The sequence below is a fragment of the Falco punctatus genome, assembly GCF_963210335.1.
Source record: "Falco punctatus genome assembly, contig: scaffold_28, whole genome shotgun sequence".
Classification (NCBI taxonomy): domain Eukaryota; kingdom Metazoa; phylum Chordata; class Aves; order Falconiformes; family Falconidae; genus Falco; species Falco punctatus.
Window position 1 is genome coordinate 732,605 of NW_027660251.1, and position 19,250 is coordinate 751,854.

General features: G+C 54.2%; 2 protein-coding genes across 2 annotated transcripts in view; both read left to right on the forward strand.

Annotated features, from left to right (window-relative positions):
- Window positions 1-19,250, forward strand: part of LOC308057364 (hydrocephalus-inducing protein homolog) — a gene marked incomplete at its 5' end in the record, with an annotated part of 100,615 nt that overhangs the window by 48,878 nt on the left and 32,487 nt on the right. The window contains 6 exons of the mRNA XM_080411483.1: window positions 1,947-2,185; window positions 4,549-4,804; window positions 5,907-6,050; window positions 7,804-7,947; window positions 8,775-9,209; window positions 18,866-19,009. Coding sequence (XP_080267609.1) covers window positions 1,947-2,185; window positions 4,549-4,804; window positions 5,907-6,050; window positions 7,804-7,947; window positions 8,775-9,209; window positions 18,866-19,009 — 1,362 coding nt within the window. The remainder of the gene's footprint in view (window positions 1-1,946; window positions 2,186-4,548; window positions 4,805-5,906; window positions 6,051-7,803; window positions 7,948-8,774; window positions 9,210-18,865; window positions 19,010-19,250) is intronic.
- LOC308057382 (hydrocephalus-inducing protein-like) lies at window positions 11,687-19,063 on the forward strand. Its single transcript, XM_080411497.1, has 3 exons — window positions 11,687-15,083; window positions 17,024-17,128; window positions 17,790-19,063. The coding sequence occupies exons 1-3, from the start codon at window positions 14,865-14,867 to the stop codon at window positions 18,066-18,068; spliced, it is 603 nt and encodes a 200-aa protein (XP_080267623.1). The 5' UTR covers window positions 11,687-14,864; the 3' UTR covers window positions 18,069-19,063.

Genomic DNA, 19,250 nt, shown 5'->3' on the forward strand with positions numbered 1-19,250 from the left:
TGGGCTGTTGGCCTGGCAGGGCACGGTGGGTCTGCGCTGGGTCACCCCGGGACACTGCGAGTCTGGCTCCATCGAGACAGCCTGTCATTATTCCTCAGTAATAGTTCCTTGGGTACAATTTCCTGCCCGGCTTGTTGCCAAGCTGTGATAAATGAGCTTTGTCAGATAGCAGACTTGCAGATTCACCTCTGGAGCAGCGCTATCGGGTCTCCTTTTCAAGCAAGCTACCCTGTGTCAGCGTGAATCGGAGGAGAAGTTGTACATTAACGTCAGTGAAAACCTGACGCCCACTGGCTCGGTGTGAATGAGCTGGCTGGGTAGCCCTTGGCTGGCGGCAGCGCAGCCGATGCCTCCGAGGCCAGCGACCAGCTGCAGGGACCACAGGGGAGGGTTGGTGGGAATCCTCCGTGGTCAGTGAGGCCCCAGTGTTTACCCCGTGGCAGCCACCTGCCTCCATCCCAGTCTCATCTTGCTTTTTTAGAAATTTTTTTCAAGACTCTTTTTTTGAAGCCCTAGAGGACAAATGAAATGGAGCTGAGTGTATAAATGTTGCTGGTGCCCGGAATCGTTTTGATGCCTTTGGCACACTCTGTTACGGGATGCAGGCATGCAGCCCTGACCTGCTCTACATGGAGGGCACAGCCAGCCTAAGGAGTTAGCGTAGCTGGAGCACCTACGCTTGCTGCTGGGACCCTGAATGCTCAGCAAGTTATCGCTTCCCTGGCCTCCAGCTAGCCTTCACCTTGTCAGCAGAGGTCATTTTGGGGTGTTATTTTAAATGTTTCTGTGACTTCAAAGTGCTGCTTGGTTTTCTGCTGCTCTTCTCCCTTGGGCTGGCTGGTGTCCTGTTAGAGCTCAGAGCTGCCAGCCTGACGGACGGAAGCTCGAGCTAACTTCACCTGGATCGAGCACTTGCTTTTATCATGTCAGGCCTCTGAGCACACCGTTGTTTTCTATTTAAAGGGAAAAAAAAAAGAAAAAGAAAAGGAAAGTAACCCTCTTCTCGACAGTACTGTAGAGTTTTGGATGAGTGGTGCCTGCCATCCCAAACACAGCGCTGAACTGTGATGCATGTAGCACCGATGCTGTGACGGACACTTGAAAGCCACGTGTCTGCATCCCAGTGCATTTCCTGCTGGCCCAGGAGCACTGCGTGCATTTCTCTTCTGCGAGCTTGCTCCTTGTGAATGTGGCTTTAGGTGGGCTGGAGGGGTCCAGCACCTCTGTTGCCCCATCCGTAGAGGGAGGCCCGTGAGGAACCAGAGGAAAAGAGTGCTTGGGAAGCCCAGGCCGTGCCCACAGGGCACATGTCTTGTGGTTTTCTTTCTGCTTCTTGTTTCGCTGCCCTGCTATAAACACTTAGAGCTGACTTTGCCAAAGCAGAGGGCCTTGGGGCACCTCACTGCAGGTGATGATCCGTGGGAACAGAGGGCTGCAGCCCTTGAGGGGCTGTTGAGAAGCCTGACTCTTGGGAAAGAAGACTTTGGGGTTTTATCAACCGCTTTTGCAAAGTTATTCTTTGGGGTCTCAGCAGTATCCCCCAGCCGTGTGGCTGCTGCGGGGGGACTGGAGCAGTCCTGGCTTCCTCTGGCCTGGAGCCTTTACGGCAGAGCCGGCCGCCGTTGTCGGGAAGCCAGGAGATATCAAGTGGCTTCCCTGGGTGTGCCCTCCAAGAGGGAGGCTGGAGGGACAATAGCATTCTCCTGAGGGTGAGCATCCCTTGGGTCAGACAGAGCTGGGTTAACAAAGTGAGTCTGTTAAGGGAGGGTAAAATAGAGGTTGTATGAGCTCCTGCACGGGTGCTGTTTCCAGGCACTGTAGCTCCGAGTTGGGGAAAGGAAGCCTTCATGGTTTTTACCCTCATGTCTTTAATCCTTTTTCTGCATCCCGCAGGAGACCAGGGTCCATGGTTTCCATCCTAAGTTACTGTTTGGCTCATCTTACAGGCTGGCAAACGCTCGCGCTGGAGGATTGAACCCAGTAAAGGAGTGATCCCCCCCGAGAGCGAGGTGTCTGTGGCCATCATAGCAAACTTGGACGACACCGAGAGATTTGAGGATGAGGTGAAGGTGTCCATAGAGAACAGCCACACCTACGTCATCCCTGTCCAGGCTGTTGGCACGGGCACAACGATTGTCACCGACAAACCCATTGCTCCAGAGCTCAACTTGGGCCTCCACTTCAGGTAGGGATCTCTCGGCTCCCGCTTCCCACATGGGCTCGGCAAGGAGTTTTGCTGTAGTCCTTCAGGCTAGTTGTTCTTCAGTGCTCGAGGTCCTGGCTCTGCTTCACCGAAGCCACAGGAACTCCTTTAGGAGTGTTCTATGGCCGTTTGAAAGTTGTTAGATACCCTCAGAAACGACCAAAATGGAAACCAGTTGCTAGATTGTCCCCGATTTGTTTTTAGTTGGAATATATTTATTTCTGTACTTTATCAAAGAATGAGCTGGAGGAAAACAGCAGGTCCCAGAAGCCTCCTGCTGGAAAATGCTACATTACAAGTATAAACATATTTCTGTTTGCAATAACGTTGCTTACCTTTCCACTCGCTATGGACTATTCTCTCGCAAGAGTGGAAAACCTTGGTGGTAGCTTGTTAGCAACTCCTCGACTGAATTAATGGTGCTGGTTTATTTCCCTTCTGCCTGGGAGTCCTGGAGGAGCTGCAGAGTTTCTTTGCCCTGTATCATCCATCAGTCTGCTCGTCTTCCCCGGTTCCCCTGCTGGGCCGCTCTTTATTAGAGGCGCTCGCTCTTCCCTCGTTTCCCCTGCCCGCGTTCCTTGCGGTCTGCCAGCACTGCGGCGGCGGCAGCCCGAGGCAGAAGCGAGCGAGGGTGCCTGCAGGAGCAGCTCTGAGCGGGAGAAGAGGAGAAGTTGGCTGAGGTTGGGTGGGATAAATTGCATGTGCTACCTGAAAGAGCTTAGCTCGGAAGGGGGCATTCACGGATCCTAGTGCGTGTGTCTGAAACTGGCTACATTCTTACAAATGGGAGAAAAAATAAGCCTTTTCAAAGCGCTGTTGCTGTCGGAGTCCTCTTGGGACGAGAATAATACTCTTCTCCAAGTGCCTGTTCCTTTTGCTGGCTGCAAAGAGGCTCCACAGTGCTCCGATACCTAAATTTTGGGCTAGAAAGAGGAGGTTGATGCTGCCTTAAGCGTTTAGGCTAGACTAGTGGGGTGGGGTGGGGTGTTGGGGTGTGTTAAATATGCACCCACAAGCCCCCCAGGTAAGCAGGGACGTTACAGGGAGATTGGCACTTGGCCAGCGTGCCCTGTGCTCTGTGCAGCCACAGATGGGCTGCACAGTGGAGGGGAGAGCGTGGGTGGGATTGGTGTCATTGTCCTCTGCCCCCCTTCGTGTCTTTGCCCGCAAGCTAGTTGGGAGCCGCCGTTGGCAGTGGGTGCAGAGCTGCCACCAGGTGAGCTGGGGGGACCCAGGTGACATCCCAGATGAGGTGGGCTTTCCCAGAGCCACAAATCAGGCACCTACCCAGAGCTTCCCCCAGCCTTCATCTGCCGCTGTCCACAACAGAAAACCGGTTCATACTAAGCCTTGTACACATCATTTGTAAAGTGTGTTTCAAAGACTCGTTTGTTCTAATCTGTCACTTCTGTGTTGGTGTTTAGCTGCTTGTGGCAGATGTGCATTTTGCAAGACACGTGTTCCGTACCTTTCAAAAACCCAATAATTGTTGTAGGAACAATTCTGTTCCTGGTGGCGCTCAGATTTATAGAGGGTAGAATAATTATTCCACGCTGGCCTGCAGTTAGTGTTTCTTTACATAATGGAACCAATTTCCATTGAATATTCGTTTCGGTTTATATCTAGCTGTAGTGATCAATCTCTTGTTGTCACTCCATTCCCTCAGCTGGTAGACCGGGTCTTGTTGCTGTGTTTGTCTTGGGGGAAGCTTATGCTGATCCTGCGTTCTCACAGTGCATTTACCTTCCTAAGACACAAAACCAGCTGCCCTGTTCAGCTGATGCGTTGGGGGCAGGGAGAGCTGGATGCTCCCTAAGAGATGGGGGAGTGAGGGGGGGGGTAAGATGGGCCCCGGCGGTGGGATAACTGGTGCCCAGATCTCCAGATGAGTCTCTGCACCCTGCCAGCTCCCCAGTAGCATCTTCAGAGGAAGCCACCTGAGGCAGCAGCTCCCCAGGAGCAGGTGAAATGGCAGCAGAGCTGCTCGTCCACCCACCTGCAGCCAGGTCAGACCAGCTTCGTGCCTGGTGCAGGGAGACCTGCAGGACGCACCTTGGGAAAACCCTCTGAGTGCTGAGCACCAAAGGGTGATGCTCTGCTCACGAGTACCTGAGGTGACGGATCTTTGCGAAGCTTTTCCTTGCTGTACACAAACTGACCAGCTGCTGGCTGCTGAACTTAGGGCCAGCCGGGGTCTGGCTTTGGCTGAAGCTTCGAGCTAGGTCAGCCTTTTCAGAGGTGGTATTATTGCTGAGCGTGCGGTCAGATAACGCCATTGGGGTGCTGAAGCTGGGTGACCGCTGGGAAATAGCAGCCCCCATAACGTTTTCCATCTCTTCTTCTAGCTTTGATCGCTGCTGTTACCATTTCAAGGTGACAAACAGAGGACGACGCACCCACCAGCTGTGTTGGTCAACAGAAGGCTTCCCCATGTTCAGCCATCGTGACCGTCTCCGTGCCGTCAGTAACACCAAGGGCACAGATTCCTTCCAGAGCCCCAAACCTGCCTGCCCTGTGTTTAAGCTTCAACCACTGAGGACAGAGCTGATGCCGGGCAAGACTGTGGAGATGGTGCTGGAAGGCTCCTCCAGCACTCCCCAGGTGAGTTGCCCCACGAGGGCTGCGCCCTCCCCACCAGGTCACCTCCGCTGGGGCTTCTTCCGACCCCTTGACATTTGCCTTGGGAAAAGGAGCAAGCGCTTTCCAGAAACTGTTTTAATGCCACAAGTTACCATGGCAGCACCGGCTGCTTTCCTTGCTGGCCACCATCAGTGTTTCCATAGTCACCATAAACCCAGCTCGCTGGTACCAAAATGCTGGCTGAAGGGAATGTTGCTGCTTCAGAAGCAGAGGGCAGGTTACAGGGTGTCATGTGCTGAGGCAGAAAGGAAGGGCGGAGAAAATAAGTTACACTTAGGCTAGGAGCAGAGGCTGTAAATAAATGAAAACATGTGAGGTCATAGATGTGGTGAAAAGAGTGAGTTAAAAAAACCCAAGCACTAAACCTGTGAAGAGAGGGAGAGTCCGAGAGCAGCATCATTTTTCCTCTGCAGACAAACATGGGCAGAGGCTTGTCTAGCGCTGAGTCCTGGAGGAGAAAAACAGTGCGTGCCAGCCCTGATGGTCAGAGTGACGTTCATCCACGTGGGAAAGTGTTCCCAGGGACCGTTATAATTGACAGCTTGACTTGTTGTCGGTATTTCCATACCAGCTCACCCCAGACTCTCAGCCAGCCTTGGTGTCCCAAGGGCAGCCGGGTCTGGCAGCACCCTTGGGTGGCAGCTCAGCAGGGTCACGGGGTGTTCTCCCCCCCGGGCCCTTCTTTCCAGGCCAGGGGAAATCCCACTCTGCAGAGGAGCTGCCAGCTAACCCTGGTGTACGTTCCTTGGCTCTGGGACCGCTGGGCCCAGGTGTTTAAGCAAATGTGGAATGAATCTTCAGGAAGCTCCTGCTGTTCCTAATGATCTGAAAGGTGCTTGCAAGGGTTGCCTCAGTGGCAGCTTGCAGAAGGCTTGATCGCTCACCTAGCTGAGTGCCCTCATAAACAGGATGCAGCATAACAAGAGGAGGGGGCTATTGAGGAGGGCAGTGGCTGTAAGTTGCGGCAGGAATAGGGTCCGTGGTTGGGTGGCTAGCAACTGCAGCGTGTTTTGTGGATGCCCTGCCAGCACCTGCTTGGGTGACGCGTGACTCTTGCATGCAGGTGGTGAAGGAGCGGCTGCTGTGTCACGCCGTGGTGGGGAGCAAGGCGGGGAAGGCACAGATAATGCAGGTGGACGTCACGTGTGAGTTCGTTGATCCCGTTCTGCAAGTGTCTACCAGAGAAATCGCATTCCGGGTGGAGAAGGTAAGTCTCAGGATTGCATCCTGGCATTGAAGAGCGTGGCTGATGGCCGAAAGCCTGCAGGGTGTGCGTGCCTGTTAAACACGGGGGGGATGGGGACGGTTAAACCGCTTCCCCAAGTCCACGGGGCTTCGGCTATCGATTCGAGCCAGAGCAAGCTTTGGCCGTTACCACGAGATGGTTCTACCGCCGAGATGGTGATTTTGCTGCCCTGGGGTCGGGGACAGTCACAGCTCTGCCCTTCTCGAGGTGGAGGCAGGATGGAGCTGCTGCGCCAAGGGCACAGGTGAGGCAGTGGGACCCGCGAGCGCAGCGTGGCCGTTGCACAGCCGCCTTGTGCGCTGGGGCTGCCGGGGGGAGAGCCGATCGCTGCAGCTGAGCGATGCTAAACCCCTCCTCGCCCTTCCTGAGGTGCTTTGTGAAGTAAGTGAGGATGTTCTTAGCGATGAGATGGTTTTCTGACTTCAGCAAAGTAACGCTGAGATTGCAGCTGCTGCGCTGAGGGGGGATCGTAGCCACTTGCAGAGAGACACGCATTTGTGTAGTCAAGATGAAGGGAGGTTTTTGAGGCTCCTCCAAGGCATGGGGATGTCTGAACACCGATCCTGCAGGGAAGCTGAGAAGAATGGAGCTTCCTGCCAATTCCTCAGGCTGGTGAAGGAAAACTGTCATCTTTTGTCTCTCTGCCTTCCCTGCTCTTGGCATGGATGCTGGCTCTTTGCGTTTCCCTCAGCCTCACCTCCTTCAAAGGACCTGCAGTCATCCCTCAGCTGCAGTGATGACAACACCGATGCAAAACAGGAGCCCTTTAGTCTCTGGGTCCTGACTCCTCCATCATCTTTCCCTCTCCCACGCGGTGTCTGAAACAGAGAAGATGGTTCATTATTTAGTTTCTGTATTTTCAGGCCTCTCCTCTGGTTCCCAGGCTTCCAGAGAAGCACAAAATCCTGTGAGCGGGTGGTTCACACTTAATGAGAAGCTTTTCAGCTGTTCCTGATGTCTGCCTGTGTTCTGCTTGATGCCCTGTGCTCTAGTTTATCAAGTGCTATGACGCTGCAGCTGTTGGATATCGATACAGCCAGAACTAGTTTCCCAACCGCTGCCTAGTTGATGTGAACCCTACAGGAAGGCCAGAGCGATGCATAAACAGAAAGAAATAGCTTAGGCTGAGCTTAACTGTGAGGCTACAGACACTTTGTCACTGGAGCAGGGACAGCAGGACACACGTTGCAACCAGACCGTTGAGGTTTCTAGCTGGCTGTTTGTGCGTGTAAATGTTCCAAGCTAACCTTAGGCTACTGCAGGCTCTCTGCTCCAGGCCAAATCCTGCTTGCTTTTCTCTTCTGACTAGCATCCCTGCTTTTGTGAGGCTCCTGGAGCCACTAAGGCTGTAGGAAATGACTGGGGGTGAAAATCGTCTTGTGCCATTCTGCCCAAGAGAGGGTAAACTGGAGACAAGCGCTCTGGGTTCGCTTTCTGCTTTTGACCTTGGTCAAGCAGCTGCCTCCTCTCAAGGTGCTGTTCCCTCGTCTGTATGTGAGACTGTTTCCCTGCCCCCTGGGGGATGCTGTGGTTTCTAAACGTGAAAAGCACCTGACATTCTGAAAGAAAAACCTTGTAGAAGGGTAGAAACTAATACAGACAGTGACTAAGAGATGTGTGCAATTTTGGGGTTGAAAACTCTGAAATGCGTCGGAAGGGAAGGGAGGTGCGTGGCCACTTCAGGTTGTTTTCTTCTTGTCTCCTCTTTCTGTAGCTACCCAGTGACGTCCTCAGCCTACAGCATAAGCCTCTTTCTTTAAAAAACATGTCCTCCCTGCCGCTGAGTGTCGTCCTGGCCTTAGATCAACCCTTCAGAGTCTGTGATGCGGCCCAGCAGCCCCTCCCTGCAGATGTCCAGGTGAGCAGGACCTTCCCACGGTGGGCTTTGAGGAGGAGGGATGTGGCGGTGCGTTCCTGTTGGGAAGTCCTCTGGCAGTGTCTTCTGCAGAGTCAGCAGTAGCCTGGCCCCAACTCAATCAGATCTGAAGTGAGCTGCTGGAAGAAACAAAAATACCCGAGTTGGGAAGATACTTCGTGGCTCAAAGCCATGAGGAGAAGGGAGCAGGCACCTAGGGCTGGGCAAGCCATGGAGTAAAGGTATCTCCTGGGACTTGCAGCAGCCGTCCTCAGCCAACCTCAAGAGCAGCTTGCTCTCTGTGAGGGCAGCTCTGCCTTCGGGAAGGCTGAGGATGCTCCTCCCGCTGTCGCCTGGCACCTGCCCTGTCGGTGGTGGAAGGTGCTGGACGTGGGCTGTGCTGGACACGTGCTGGTGGAGGTGCGGGCACCGTTCCTGTGCCGTGCCGGTGACTGGCCCCTGCGAGGCTGAGGCTGCCGTGCCGGTGCACTTGTGCTGTGAGGATAAAGGAGTTTCTCTGGAGTCAGGGCAGCAGCCCTGGCTTGCCGGAGTGCTGGTTTGGCTGTGTGTTTAGCACAGAGCCTCTGTGGGTCCAGAATTCAGTAGGACAATATTTATTTCCCCCTGGTATCGATGCAAAGCACAGAAACGTGAGCCTGCAATAGTCTGAGGAGAGCGTGGTGCTTGCAGTCAGGCACTTGCTGTAAAGAACGTGCAGGGTGGGCTGAGAAGCCCACGCTGAGGTCATGCTTTAAGACATTGACATGTTCCATGCTATCCAGCCTTGGACTTCATTACGCTGGTGTTTGATCTTTTTAATCTCCTTGCAGCCAATGAAGCTGGAGGTAGGGGAGGAACGTCATTTCTCCATCGGATTTAACCCTGCTCACGAGGAGCATCTGAATAGCTGGGTGGCAGAGAAGGCTCTGAAGATACAGCTGCTCGAGCATCCTCGCGAGGAGCAGGTCACTGTTCGGGGAGAAGTCTTCTTCCCCAATCTCCAGTTCCAGACTATGGCCGTGGACTTTGGGTGCATCTTGAATGACACTGAGGTGGAGCGTTACATTGAGATGACCAACTGCAGCCTGCTTCTCGTCCGGTACCACTGGTCGTTCCTGACGGGCGGCCACACGAGCCAGCTGAGGTATGTGCACCGTTGCCCTCTCCTTGAAGCTCCTCTTCCTAGTGTCCTGTCTGTACCTGGCGAAGACCCAGGCCGTTTGCCTGGGATCTGGCAAGCAGCTGTCAGCTCTCCCTGGTGGGAATAACACCTGCCAGCCGTGGTCAGGCTAGATGCTCAGGGAAAAGGTGATCTCCGCCAGCTGGACGCTGGGGGGGAGACCCTGTTCTCCAGCCGAGCTGGGGCTGTATGACACTACTAACGCTTTTTGCTTAGCCCATACCCTGGAGTCCTGCTGTGCCTCTGGAGCTACAAAGCCACGCTTAGGCAGGTGGACGGTAACATCACCGGTTTTCCATCCCTGCCGACCCTGTACGTTGTCATTTCATCCTAAGAACCTACATAGGCGCTGCCACCAGAAGGACCTGCTGCTGCCCCGGTCCCTTGCTGCTGCTTTGCTGTAGCTCCCGTACTGGTTCCCCGGGAAGGAAAGCTGCTGTGGAGAGCTGTGCTCGCAGACCCTGGTGGCCTGAGGCAAACACCACCCTGGAGAAGGGAGTTTTTGTCTGTTAGCTGTTTTGTGAATGCGATGTGCAGTTGATTCAGCATTTTTCGCCAAAACGGCAGGTTCTGCTGGGGCTGTAGGTCCAGCTGCAGGTGTCGGTGGGAGCGCTTGTCTGAGCATCCTTGGGAGGCAGGGCATCCAGCCCTGGTCAGTGGTTTCCAAGCCCAAGAGCACTCTTGCAGTGGTGCTGCAGCACATCTATAAACACATTTCTAGCAGTTCCTCCCGCTGTGGCCTCTCTGCGTAGTACAGAAGCCTAGTCTGGGCGGTTTTAATGACAGTAGCAACTGGTTTTTCCATAATGCCCTGGGAAACCGAGCAAAGTTAACCACTGCGCGTTGAAGTGCTGCTATTGCAAATAACAGAGATCATAAATAAACAGTTTTGTTTAGGGAGTTGGAATTTGGCTTAGAGGAGACTGGGCACTGGCATTAGCCATGGCGGTGAGGAGGGCTTGGGGGAGAAGCTGTGGACACTGGGGTAGCCCGTTCACAGCGGGGTCTTACCAGGTAACAGCCAGTCTGGTGTGGCCCTTCATGCGCGGCGCCTTCAAGAACAGACCCTAAAATGCAGGGGAAAGTCTGCAAAAGCAGGTGCAAGGAGGTGGACAGGGAAAGAGTAACAGGGCTGTAAGCTTTGCTCGGAAGCCCCTGTCATCTCCTGGTAAATTAGATTAGGGTTTAATTACAAGCTAAGGGAAAAATCTAACGTTGATGATAGAACAATGCATATATTTTATGATAACAGAGAAACACACACATTGGAGCAAAGCCTGTGTGGAATGAATTTCCTCTGGGGCCACTTATTGGCCAGTTGCCTGTTTGTATCGACTTTTTTTTTTTTTTTTTTTTTTTTAGGGTTTTGGAAATGTGACTGCTGAATCAGTTTTCAGCTTTTAATTCCCCCATCTCCACTTAAGTTGGCTTTGCTGGACCTGAGCCTGCAGGTTCTTCCGGCAGACGCTGAGTCACCCAGCTCTGAGTTGGTAGCAGCTGAGGGTCCTGAGCATCTGGCAGGATAGCAGCCCCTGCTCCAGAGGGTTTGGCATAGCCCCTTTGCTGGCTCGTTAGTGCTGTGGACGTTAGGACAGCTCCCTTTTCTGCTCTGCATGTTAATTAAGCAGTAATGTGCTCGCTCTGGGTCCCTCGGCAGACACCATGTGATTCTCCATGTCAGGGCTGGAAATGAAGATGGTCTCCAGGCTATTAACACCTCAGATTGCTCATTAAGAGCCCAGCAGAAGGGCAGCATGTCAGATATTATTTCTGGTCTACATTAAGCACTGTTGCTATTCTAAATTATCAGATCAAACTAACTCGGTCTGACATCGAGGGAATCAAACATCAGGTCTCGTGAAGGCGAGATCGATAGAATTGAAGCGTCCACACTTCTAACCTTGCTGGAGCTGATTGCCAGAGACTCCCAGCATCAATCAGACACACACATTTATTTTGGCCAGGAGAGAAAAATGTTGTTTCTCTGCCTGGACAAGACTATTTGTGCTTAAAGTGGGTTTGTTTTTTTTGTTTCTTCTAATTGGTCAACCCATTTTTTCCTCCTTACTCTTTAGTCACTGCTGCTACTTTGAGCAATCGTATCAGCAACACAGTCCAGCCATTGCTGTGCGATTAGTCATTTCCAGGGCGCGCACAGTGACAGTTGGAGGTGTCGGATCTCACTGCAATGATGTTGCTTCTCTGTCTCCGCGCTGCCTGGTCTGAATGTCAACAGGTGGTTCAGTAAATGCACAAATCTTAGCTCAGCAGAGGAATTTATCCTAGCAAAGAAATAGGCATCAGGGCATTGGGACAAAATGCAGTTTCGAGTTTGCTCTTGGCGAGGGCAGACCATCACCACCACCTTCCCCAGCTGCTGGCCAGGTGGCCCAGCTCAAGCCACGTGTTCCCACAGGGTGCACTGGGCAGGTTTTGAGTTTACTTCTGTATCACATTGTTTTGTTTTCAGTTTCAAACACCCTTGAGCTGTCTTGCTTGTTCCAAAGTCCCTTTTCAATCTAAGTCTGTTGGCCTGCAGGACAAATCAAAGTGCATCGTCGGGGTCCATAAGCCTGTTTAGATGCCTCAGGGGTGCATGGTCTCTGGTGCTTTGCCCTGTGACAGAGCTGGGGCTTTGTTGGGGGGCTTGTTTTCCCCCGGTACTTCGGCTGTGCCTAAGGGATGCACCAGCGTGTGGTTCCTGGGGGCCTGGGCAAGGATGCTGGGCGTGTGGGTGCCACGCACCAGGGCAGCAGCCTCAGCGCTGTTAAAACTCCTGCATTTAATGCAAAGGGGTGGTGGCTCCTGGCACGTGTCCTTGGTGCTGGCAGGACCTGCAGGGACCTCGGGCCTTCCGATCACCGTTCTGGGGTGTCTGTCCTGCTGGTGGTGGCTCTCGCACAGCCTGAGCTGGCAAGGTCACGTCATCCTGCCTGAATCTTCACGTGCGGTTTGCAGAAGCGGTGTGATTTCTGGCTCCTCTATTTTGGGAGGTGGGTGTGGGGAGTGGTGTGAAGCTGTGTCCTTAGGAGGCTCAGAAACCAAGAGACAGGCTGAGATGATTTTTTTTCCTAATGTCTCAGCGGTTTGGATGGTGGGTGGCACAAGGCTGTCCTGGCCCTAGCAGGAAGGACTCTTCTCTCCCTGCTGTCAGTGTGCCTGTGCTGCCATTGAATCCCCCCTGTTAATACCTGGATCCATTTTGTCTCATCTGACGGGTGGTCAGGTTGGGTGAGATGGACGCAGGGGGGTTAACACCTTGCTGTCAGCCCCTCCAGCCCCAGGCTGACCTGCTTATGTCAGGAGGCTCCTCATCTCCACTCCAGCGTGCTGGTGGAGGCACTTCCGCAGCCCTTTGGCCCCTCTGCTTTGGGGCTGGTGCCTTCTGCAGGTGGAGGAGCCGCTCTCTGCTCCTTGCCTTCATCCCTGCGTTCACAGCCTTGCTCTGAAAGTGCTGGAGGCTGCCCAGAAGGTCCCGATTCTGAGAAAGGGTTACCTCAAGCCTGGGCTGATGCCGAACATCTCATCATCTTGCCCTTCTTTCCCAGGACCAACCCCCTTTCCTTCAGTGCCAGGAAGATGTCGTGTCCTTGGGGTCAGCTTTCTGTTGACATCTCAGGTTCCTCACTCCCTTCCTTTTCATGTGATGCTCATTGTTGTTCTTTTTGACTTTCCCCCACTGGAAAGAGTCCCTGGCTGTGCTGCTTCACGCTTCTCTGCAGCAGGACTTGCTAATCACATCATCTCCCAGCACTGGGTCCCGGAGGGCTTCTACTTTAGAGGGAAAAATACTGTTGTTGTCTAGGCACCACGGTCTGGTGAAGTTGCCTCAAACCATTCTGTAGAACTAGAGGTACCTTAATAAATGATTATGGCTTTTCCATCTTGGGGGTTTCCCTCTCCTCGGGAGCTGTTACTAAGCCGCATTATTTATCACGAGCCACTCTAAGAGCTGCGGTTTCATTTCCTCACCATGTGCATCGTAGCGAGCGGTTCTGGGACAGCTGCCGCGATGACAGCCGGACCCAGGCGCCCAACGGGTGCGTGGGCTGGTGCGTGGCTGGAGGGTGTTGAGGTGCTCCTCTTGGTGGCCCGACACTGTGGGCATCTCCCCTGCCGCCAGGGAAAGGTAGCGTGCAGCTGCAGGCTGCCCAAAAGCACCACTGTCCCAGCTGAGCTGGATTTATCTCATCCTTACGGAGCTGCCCAAGTCAGCGGCCGCTGGAGGTGTTGGGCAGTTTGGTCGCCCGTCAGGGCCCCCCAACATGCACCCGGGTGCCTGGGCTGAGAGGAGCAGAGGTTGCGTGGGTGGGACCGTAGGTGGGCGATGCGCTGCAGGGCTGAGCGAGCGCCTTCATCCCCTCCAGCCCTGGTTTGTTCTTCCCCACGGATGGTGCCGAGCTGTTGCTCGGGGTCCCCGTGGCGTCCCAGCAGCAGGCGGAGGGAGGGCTGTCAGGGGCTCACCTGGGCGAAGCCGTGTTCTTGCATGTCGCTGTAGGGAGGGCAAGTCAGGCGGGATCTCTTCCAGGTTGTAAAGAGCAGAGCCTGTAATCCAGAAACGAAAACCAGCCTTAGATACTAAAGACAAATCTTTGTTTGGAGCCCGTGGTTCAAGGCACTGAATTCCCAGCTGTAAAAAATGTGCCGTGTTTGACTGCGGGGGGAACGTTTACGAATAGGAACAGCGGCAGGTAGGCATGGCCCGAGCGCGTCCCTCCACGTGGCGTTGGAAATCCAAGCAGAGCTACTGTGAGCACCTGCTGCAATTTCATACAGGGACCATAGTTGGAGTCATTTGGGAATTCTGAAAACGTTAACCCATACGCTTTTTACTGGCTGCTGTTGCTCAAAGGATAAACTCGGCTCTGTTTGCAAAACGAGCGGTTGAACTGCTTTGCTGAACCATTTGTCAAATTTGTCCTCCAACAGTTTGTGTTTAGAAAATGCTGGGGAGGTAATGATGGCATCAGGACGTGCCACACCGGTTAGAAGCTCGTTTCAGCAGAGCTGCAGCCTTTTTGGCGCGAGGTGCGGTTCGAGCTGCTGTTTTGCAGCCAGGGAGTACCTGCGGCACGGCAGGGAGCTGAATCTCGGTGTCGCGATTGGAATAGATTGATTAAAAATGACCAGCGTTTCCTTCCCCAAAGCACTAATCGCGGCTGCTTTGGTGCTCATCGGGGATCAATGGGCTGTTTAATTGTGAGTCTCTGCCTGGAGCCGCTTGACATGTCTTCCCGTGTTCCTTGCGTGTGCGAAGGTGTCCCGTGCTGGGCTCGTGCCGGCTCCGTCGGGGTTCAGGCACAGCAGGCGGCGGGCTCCGTCCCTGCTCCTGCCATCGCCACTGCTGGTCCTGACCCGCAGCTGTGCGTAACCGCCCAGGGGAAAATTCAGGGTGAATACCTAGAAGAGCTGAAAACCTCCTTGCGGCACTGGGTCTGTGCTGGCTCATCACCATCCAGATCTGCCCCTTTGTGTCTCAGTCCCACCTTTTTGTGCAGTTTGTCCTTTTGTCTCCCTGCAAGGTGTTCACCTCTGATATCTGCAGTTCCTCATTGCAAGCAGTTGCCACTGCTGGACCGGCGTTGTCCCTGGGCAGCCCCCAGCATTGACCTGCTGCATCCTGGTTCTGGAGCTGCCAGGTCGGATCCATTCCTGGGCTGGCGGCACCAGTGCCCACCCAGGGGCCACGTCCTGCCAAGGAACTGCTTCTCCAGGTCTTCCTCCCTCCTGCTGCAGCTTCATGATTGAAGTTACGGTTTCTTCCAGGTTCAGCCCTCCAGCACCTAAACCTTTCATCAAACCCCAGCCACCAAAGGAGGAGGGAGCCTGCTCGGAGCACTCGGCATCTGCAGAGAGCAGTGTCACTGATGGATGCATAGAGGAGCCAGCTGAAGCCCTGGGAGCAGTGGGGGATCCTGCCCAAGAGCCAGCAGATGCAGAGGACTCCCTGGAAGCAAAGGTAGATTTTCTTGTACACTCACTGTTTTGCGTTGCCTCCCCCAGCTTGCCACCAAAAAGCCGTGCTGGTGCCAGCGTCCCTTTTTTGCTGCCCTGCTGCCATGTGCCTTGAGAGTGGGCTGGGCAGCAGGGCCAGCAGCTGGACACGGGGCTTATGGGGAGGGACAAGTAGGGTAGTGTTGTTTGGAGAAGCCCATTCAGGTCCTCCTGACCTATGGTGAGGTTGGGGTTTTTTGGTTGGGTTTTTTTTGCACTGTGAAAGGAGGGGTTTTACCTGCACCGTGATGTGGAGGCTTCCAGTTCCCTTCCTCTGTCAAGCCCTGCCCAGTACTGGTCTCCATGTGCCATCTTCTCAGCCCCAGCTAGAGCCACCCGTTGTCACGTCTCTGCCTTCGCCCGAGCCCTGGTATTGCAGCGATGGCCACAGAGCTGCCTTTTTATAAATGGAGACTTGACAAAGTTGCTGTCTTTTCCTCTTCGTATGGAAAACAGCCTTTGGTCTGCTGACCTTCCTGGTGAGCCTCGGTGCTTTGGAGCTTGGCCTCGGTGCTAGTGGGAGCTGATGGCGCCTTTTGCATCACGTGGGACAGAGGCTGCTCCTGGGGCAATAAAAAAGGATATAGGAGAGCACAGGAGGTTCTGAAAGTGCCGGAGTTGGTGTTAAGTTCAAGGAGGGGGGTCGCACCTGCTGACATCTAAATATCAGTGGTTTTAATGTTGTAGCTCTGCACGTGTTTTCTGAATCAGGAAAAAGGATACCTGGTAGGCATAAAGAATAGCGCGGCTGAATGTTTTCAGATAGAAGCATGAAATCATTTTTGTGCCCTGCTTTGTTGCCATGTATGCACAGATAAAGCAGGGAAATTCAAGGGGATATGGCTAGGTAGGATCCAAAATTGCTTCAAAGGATATATCTGGGTTGCAGCGTTGTCTTCTGCTTGTGTCACTGTATCAAGGCAATGCCCATGTAGCCTTCCTGGGGAGGTGGGAGACCATAAGCCTGGGAAAGATGTGGGTTAGCGTCTTTGGGAATATGCCCTTGGCAAAGCTTTGCAGGCTGGAAGATGTGGAGACAACAGAAAGAGCACTGAGATGTGAGAAGGCTCAGCCCTCCCCAGTGCTTTATCTCCTTGGAGAGATGTAGCCTCTGGTTAGGTCTGAGGATGTGCTGTACATACCCTGCCCATGTCAGAGCCCCAGCGCAAAGCCCTCCTTCATGTTACCGAAGCAGCAGGTATTCTTAAACTTCAAGAGCAATCACAAAGCCCTTGCTTATAAATAGGGGTCAGAAGCCCAGGGACGAGGTTCCGTTTAAAGGATGGCACCTCTGAGGTTAAACACCAGCCCTCAGCTGCTGCAAGACAGAAAAACATCTCAGCTGCCTTTTTCAGGATGGTGTTATTCGAGAGAAATGGCGATCCTCAGCCCTCCAGCACTGATGAGTGCACAAGGGGAAAGCTAAGCACCACCTGAAATGGGACAGCTGTGCCAAGGACTTCTGAAGTCCTTATTTCCCATTTTTGACACTTCTCGCTTGCAGCTGCATTCCTATTATTGTCATGGAGAACCTGAGCTGTCCAGGGGTGGGGTGTTTGGTGCGTTTCTTGGGCAGGAGTGAGCAAAGCTGGGGTGGCATGAGGGTGCAACGTGCCCTCGAGGTCCCTGCCAGGACAGGGTGCTGGGAGCACCCCGCTTCCTCGTGCAAGCCGGTGGGTCCGAGCCCGCCTGCCGGTGTGACACGGGCTCCACCTGCACCTCGTGTCTCATCCGCACGGGTCTTGGACCCACACTCGGCTAATGGCACAGGCGTCCCCGTACTTGGTGTGTGCCTGTGTCCCATCTTAGCTGCTCTTGGCTCGATGAGGCGGTGGAGCCTGCAGCACAGTGATCCCCCTCAGCCCAGCCAGCTGCCTCCTGTAGCCCATGGTGCTTGTTTTCCAGCTGCTGCCGTCCGCTGCTGTGGAGCTGGAAAGTCGGAGGCCAGTGAGGACCCAGGAAAGGATGCGGTTTGTGGAGGTGGAGCCCCTCCCCTCGGGACCGGAGGAGGTAAGTGGGCATCTGTCTCACTTCCCCGCTGGGCTCCCAGCGTGGCAAGCAGTTACGTAGCCCCCGCTGCCACTGGTGGCCCTCGGTGCTGCTCACGGAGTGGCCTCGCATCCCTCCCAGCACGTTGCGCAGCGCTGCTGAAGCAACCGGCCATGTAGGGCTGACCGAGGGTCCTGCCTGTGCAGCGCCTGTGGAGGGTGTTATTCGTCTTGTTACTCATCAGGTGCTCGGTAGGAAATTTTTGCAGTAGCTTTTGCGAGAGCAGTGTGCGGGTCGGAGAGAGAGTGAAAAGTGTCAGGAGTTAGACGAGCTGGGCTGGAGTCCACCCCCAGCTCCAAGGGCTCTCATCTCCAAGTCTTGTGTCTTTCTGAAGGCAGTAAAAAGTGTTTTTAAAGGCAAGTTCTTCAGCTGAGAGAATGTCTTGCTGCCAGGAGACATCCCAAATTAATTTAGTGTATTAATACATTAATTAGTATGGGAGAAGATTTTTCCCAGGGTCTCTCCCACCGGTAAGTGGAATGGATGCAGAATGAGATTAGGGTGATCTCGCCTGTGATGAAGAGGCCCCTCCAGCCACATCTGTACTTTGCTCCAAGCCACGGCTGCTCTACTGCATCAATTTCCACGCTCGACATCTCCATCTCTCCTCCCCTGCCTCCAGGTTTTTGATGTCCTGCCACTGTACGGCGTGCTGCCGCCGGGCAAGAGCCAGCGCGTCACCTTCACCTTCGTTGGCCGCACAAACATTGCTGCCCGTGTCACGGCGCTGTGCAGTGTGGAGGGAGGCCCGACCTACGAGATTGCGCTGAGTGGGGAGGCTTCGCTCATCAACTACTTCCTTGACGTGACGGAGATCGACTGCGGGCTGCAGGTACCGCACGCTTCTCTTGGCAGAGGTCCTTGTCTTGGAACTGTCGCCGGCGCGTTGCTGCCCACCTAGGTCTAGGGCGCTCTTCCCTTCCCAGCTACTCTGTTGGCTCTGTCGCTTGGAAGTACTGCCTTTGGGTGATACGTTCTGCATCAGAGTTGTTTTTTAATGGCCATCCCTACCCCCCAATAGTTGGGATTTCCTCCTCTTCAAGGTAACGAGCGCTGCCTCCCGGGACAGGCAAGGACCCTGTGGTGATCTCCAAAGGGACATGTCCCCAGGACCCTCATCCGCCCATCCGTTCCTAAAGCCTGAGGTCCAAGGAGATGCTTTCTTTTAATGCTCTTGATTAATCAACAAAATAAACTGGGGAGGAAGTTAACTTGGGCTTCCAGTCACTGCAGCTGGAGAGAATGTCCCAGAACAATTGGCACTTCTTTTCAGTTAAAATCCCCACAGACCCTTCCAGCTGTTGGCCCTGTTTGGCTGTTGCCCTGTCTGTCTCTACTTTTGCTTCTGTTTTGCTTGCAAATACTTGTATGCAGGTGCCTCTTATTCTGAAATGCCTCGATGCCTCCTCTTTTGTTTCAGCTGGCTGTTAGGTGACACCTTAAAGAGCAGAGGGCTTGTATCCCCTGGTTTATTTATTACTGCACCTCTACGTGCTGCCGTCAATAGTGTTCCTGCGTAGGGCTAAGGGGTACCCTGTGGCTGGGGGTCGCCCAGGTTAACCCAGGACACCGCAGTGCCTGTACCTCCCCTGCGCTCCCTGCTTCTGCGCTGTGTTCATGTGCTTTCAAGCCAGGGAAAAGGGAAGGAGACTCCCAGCAGCAGACCTGCGTCTGTAACTTCCCGCTCCTCTGTCTTCTCTCCAGCTGTTTAACAAAGTCAAGGAAGCGGAGGTCACCCTGCAGAACAGAGGGAAGGTGGGATTCACCTACGTGGTGCTCGGCTCCAGCGCAGCCGCTGCGGACAGCCCTCCGCTCGGCGTGCCCCTGGCCGTGCCCAGCACGGTGAGTAGCACAAGTGATTCACCCTGGCCAGGCTGCGCAGGAGAGGGTTATAGGGAAAAAAGGTGGTGGGGCAGGTGGAAAAAAAGAAAAGGAAGACAGAGCCACAAAACCGGCACGGAGAGCCAGGGCTGTAAGCAACTGCTGCTGGGTGGCAGAGAAGGTCGAGCAAGCGCGGTCCTACTAGAGCCCCTTCATGGCCTTTGCTGGTGGGTGGCTCTGGCATCCTGCAGCAGCCGCCGGC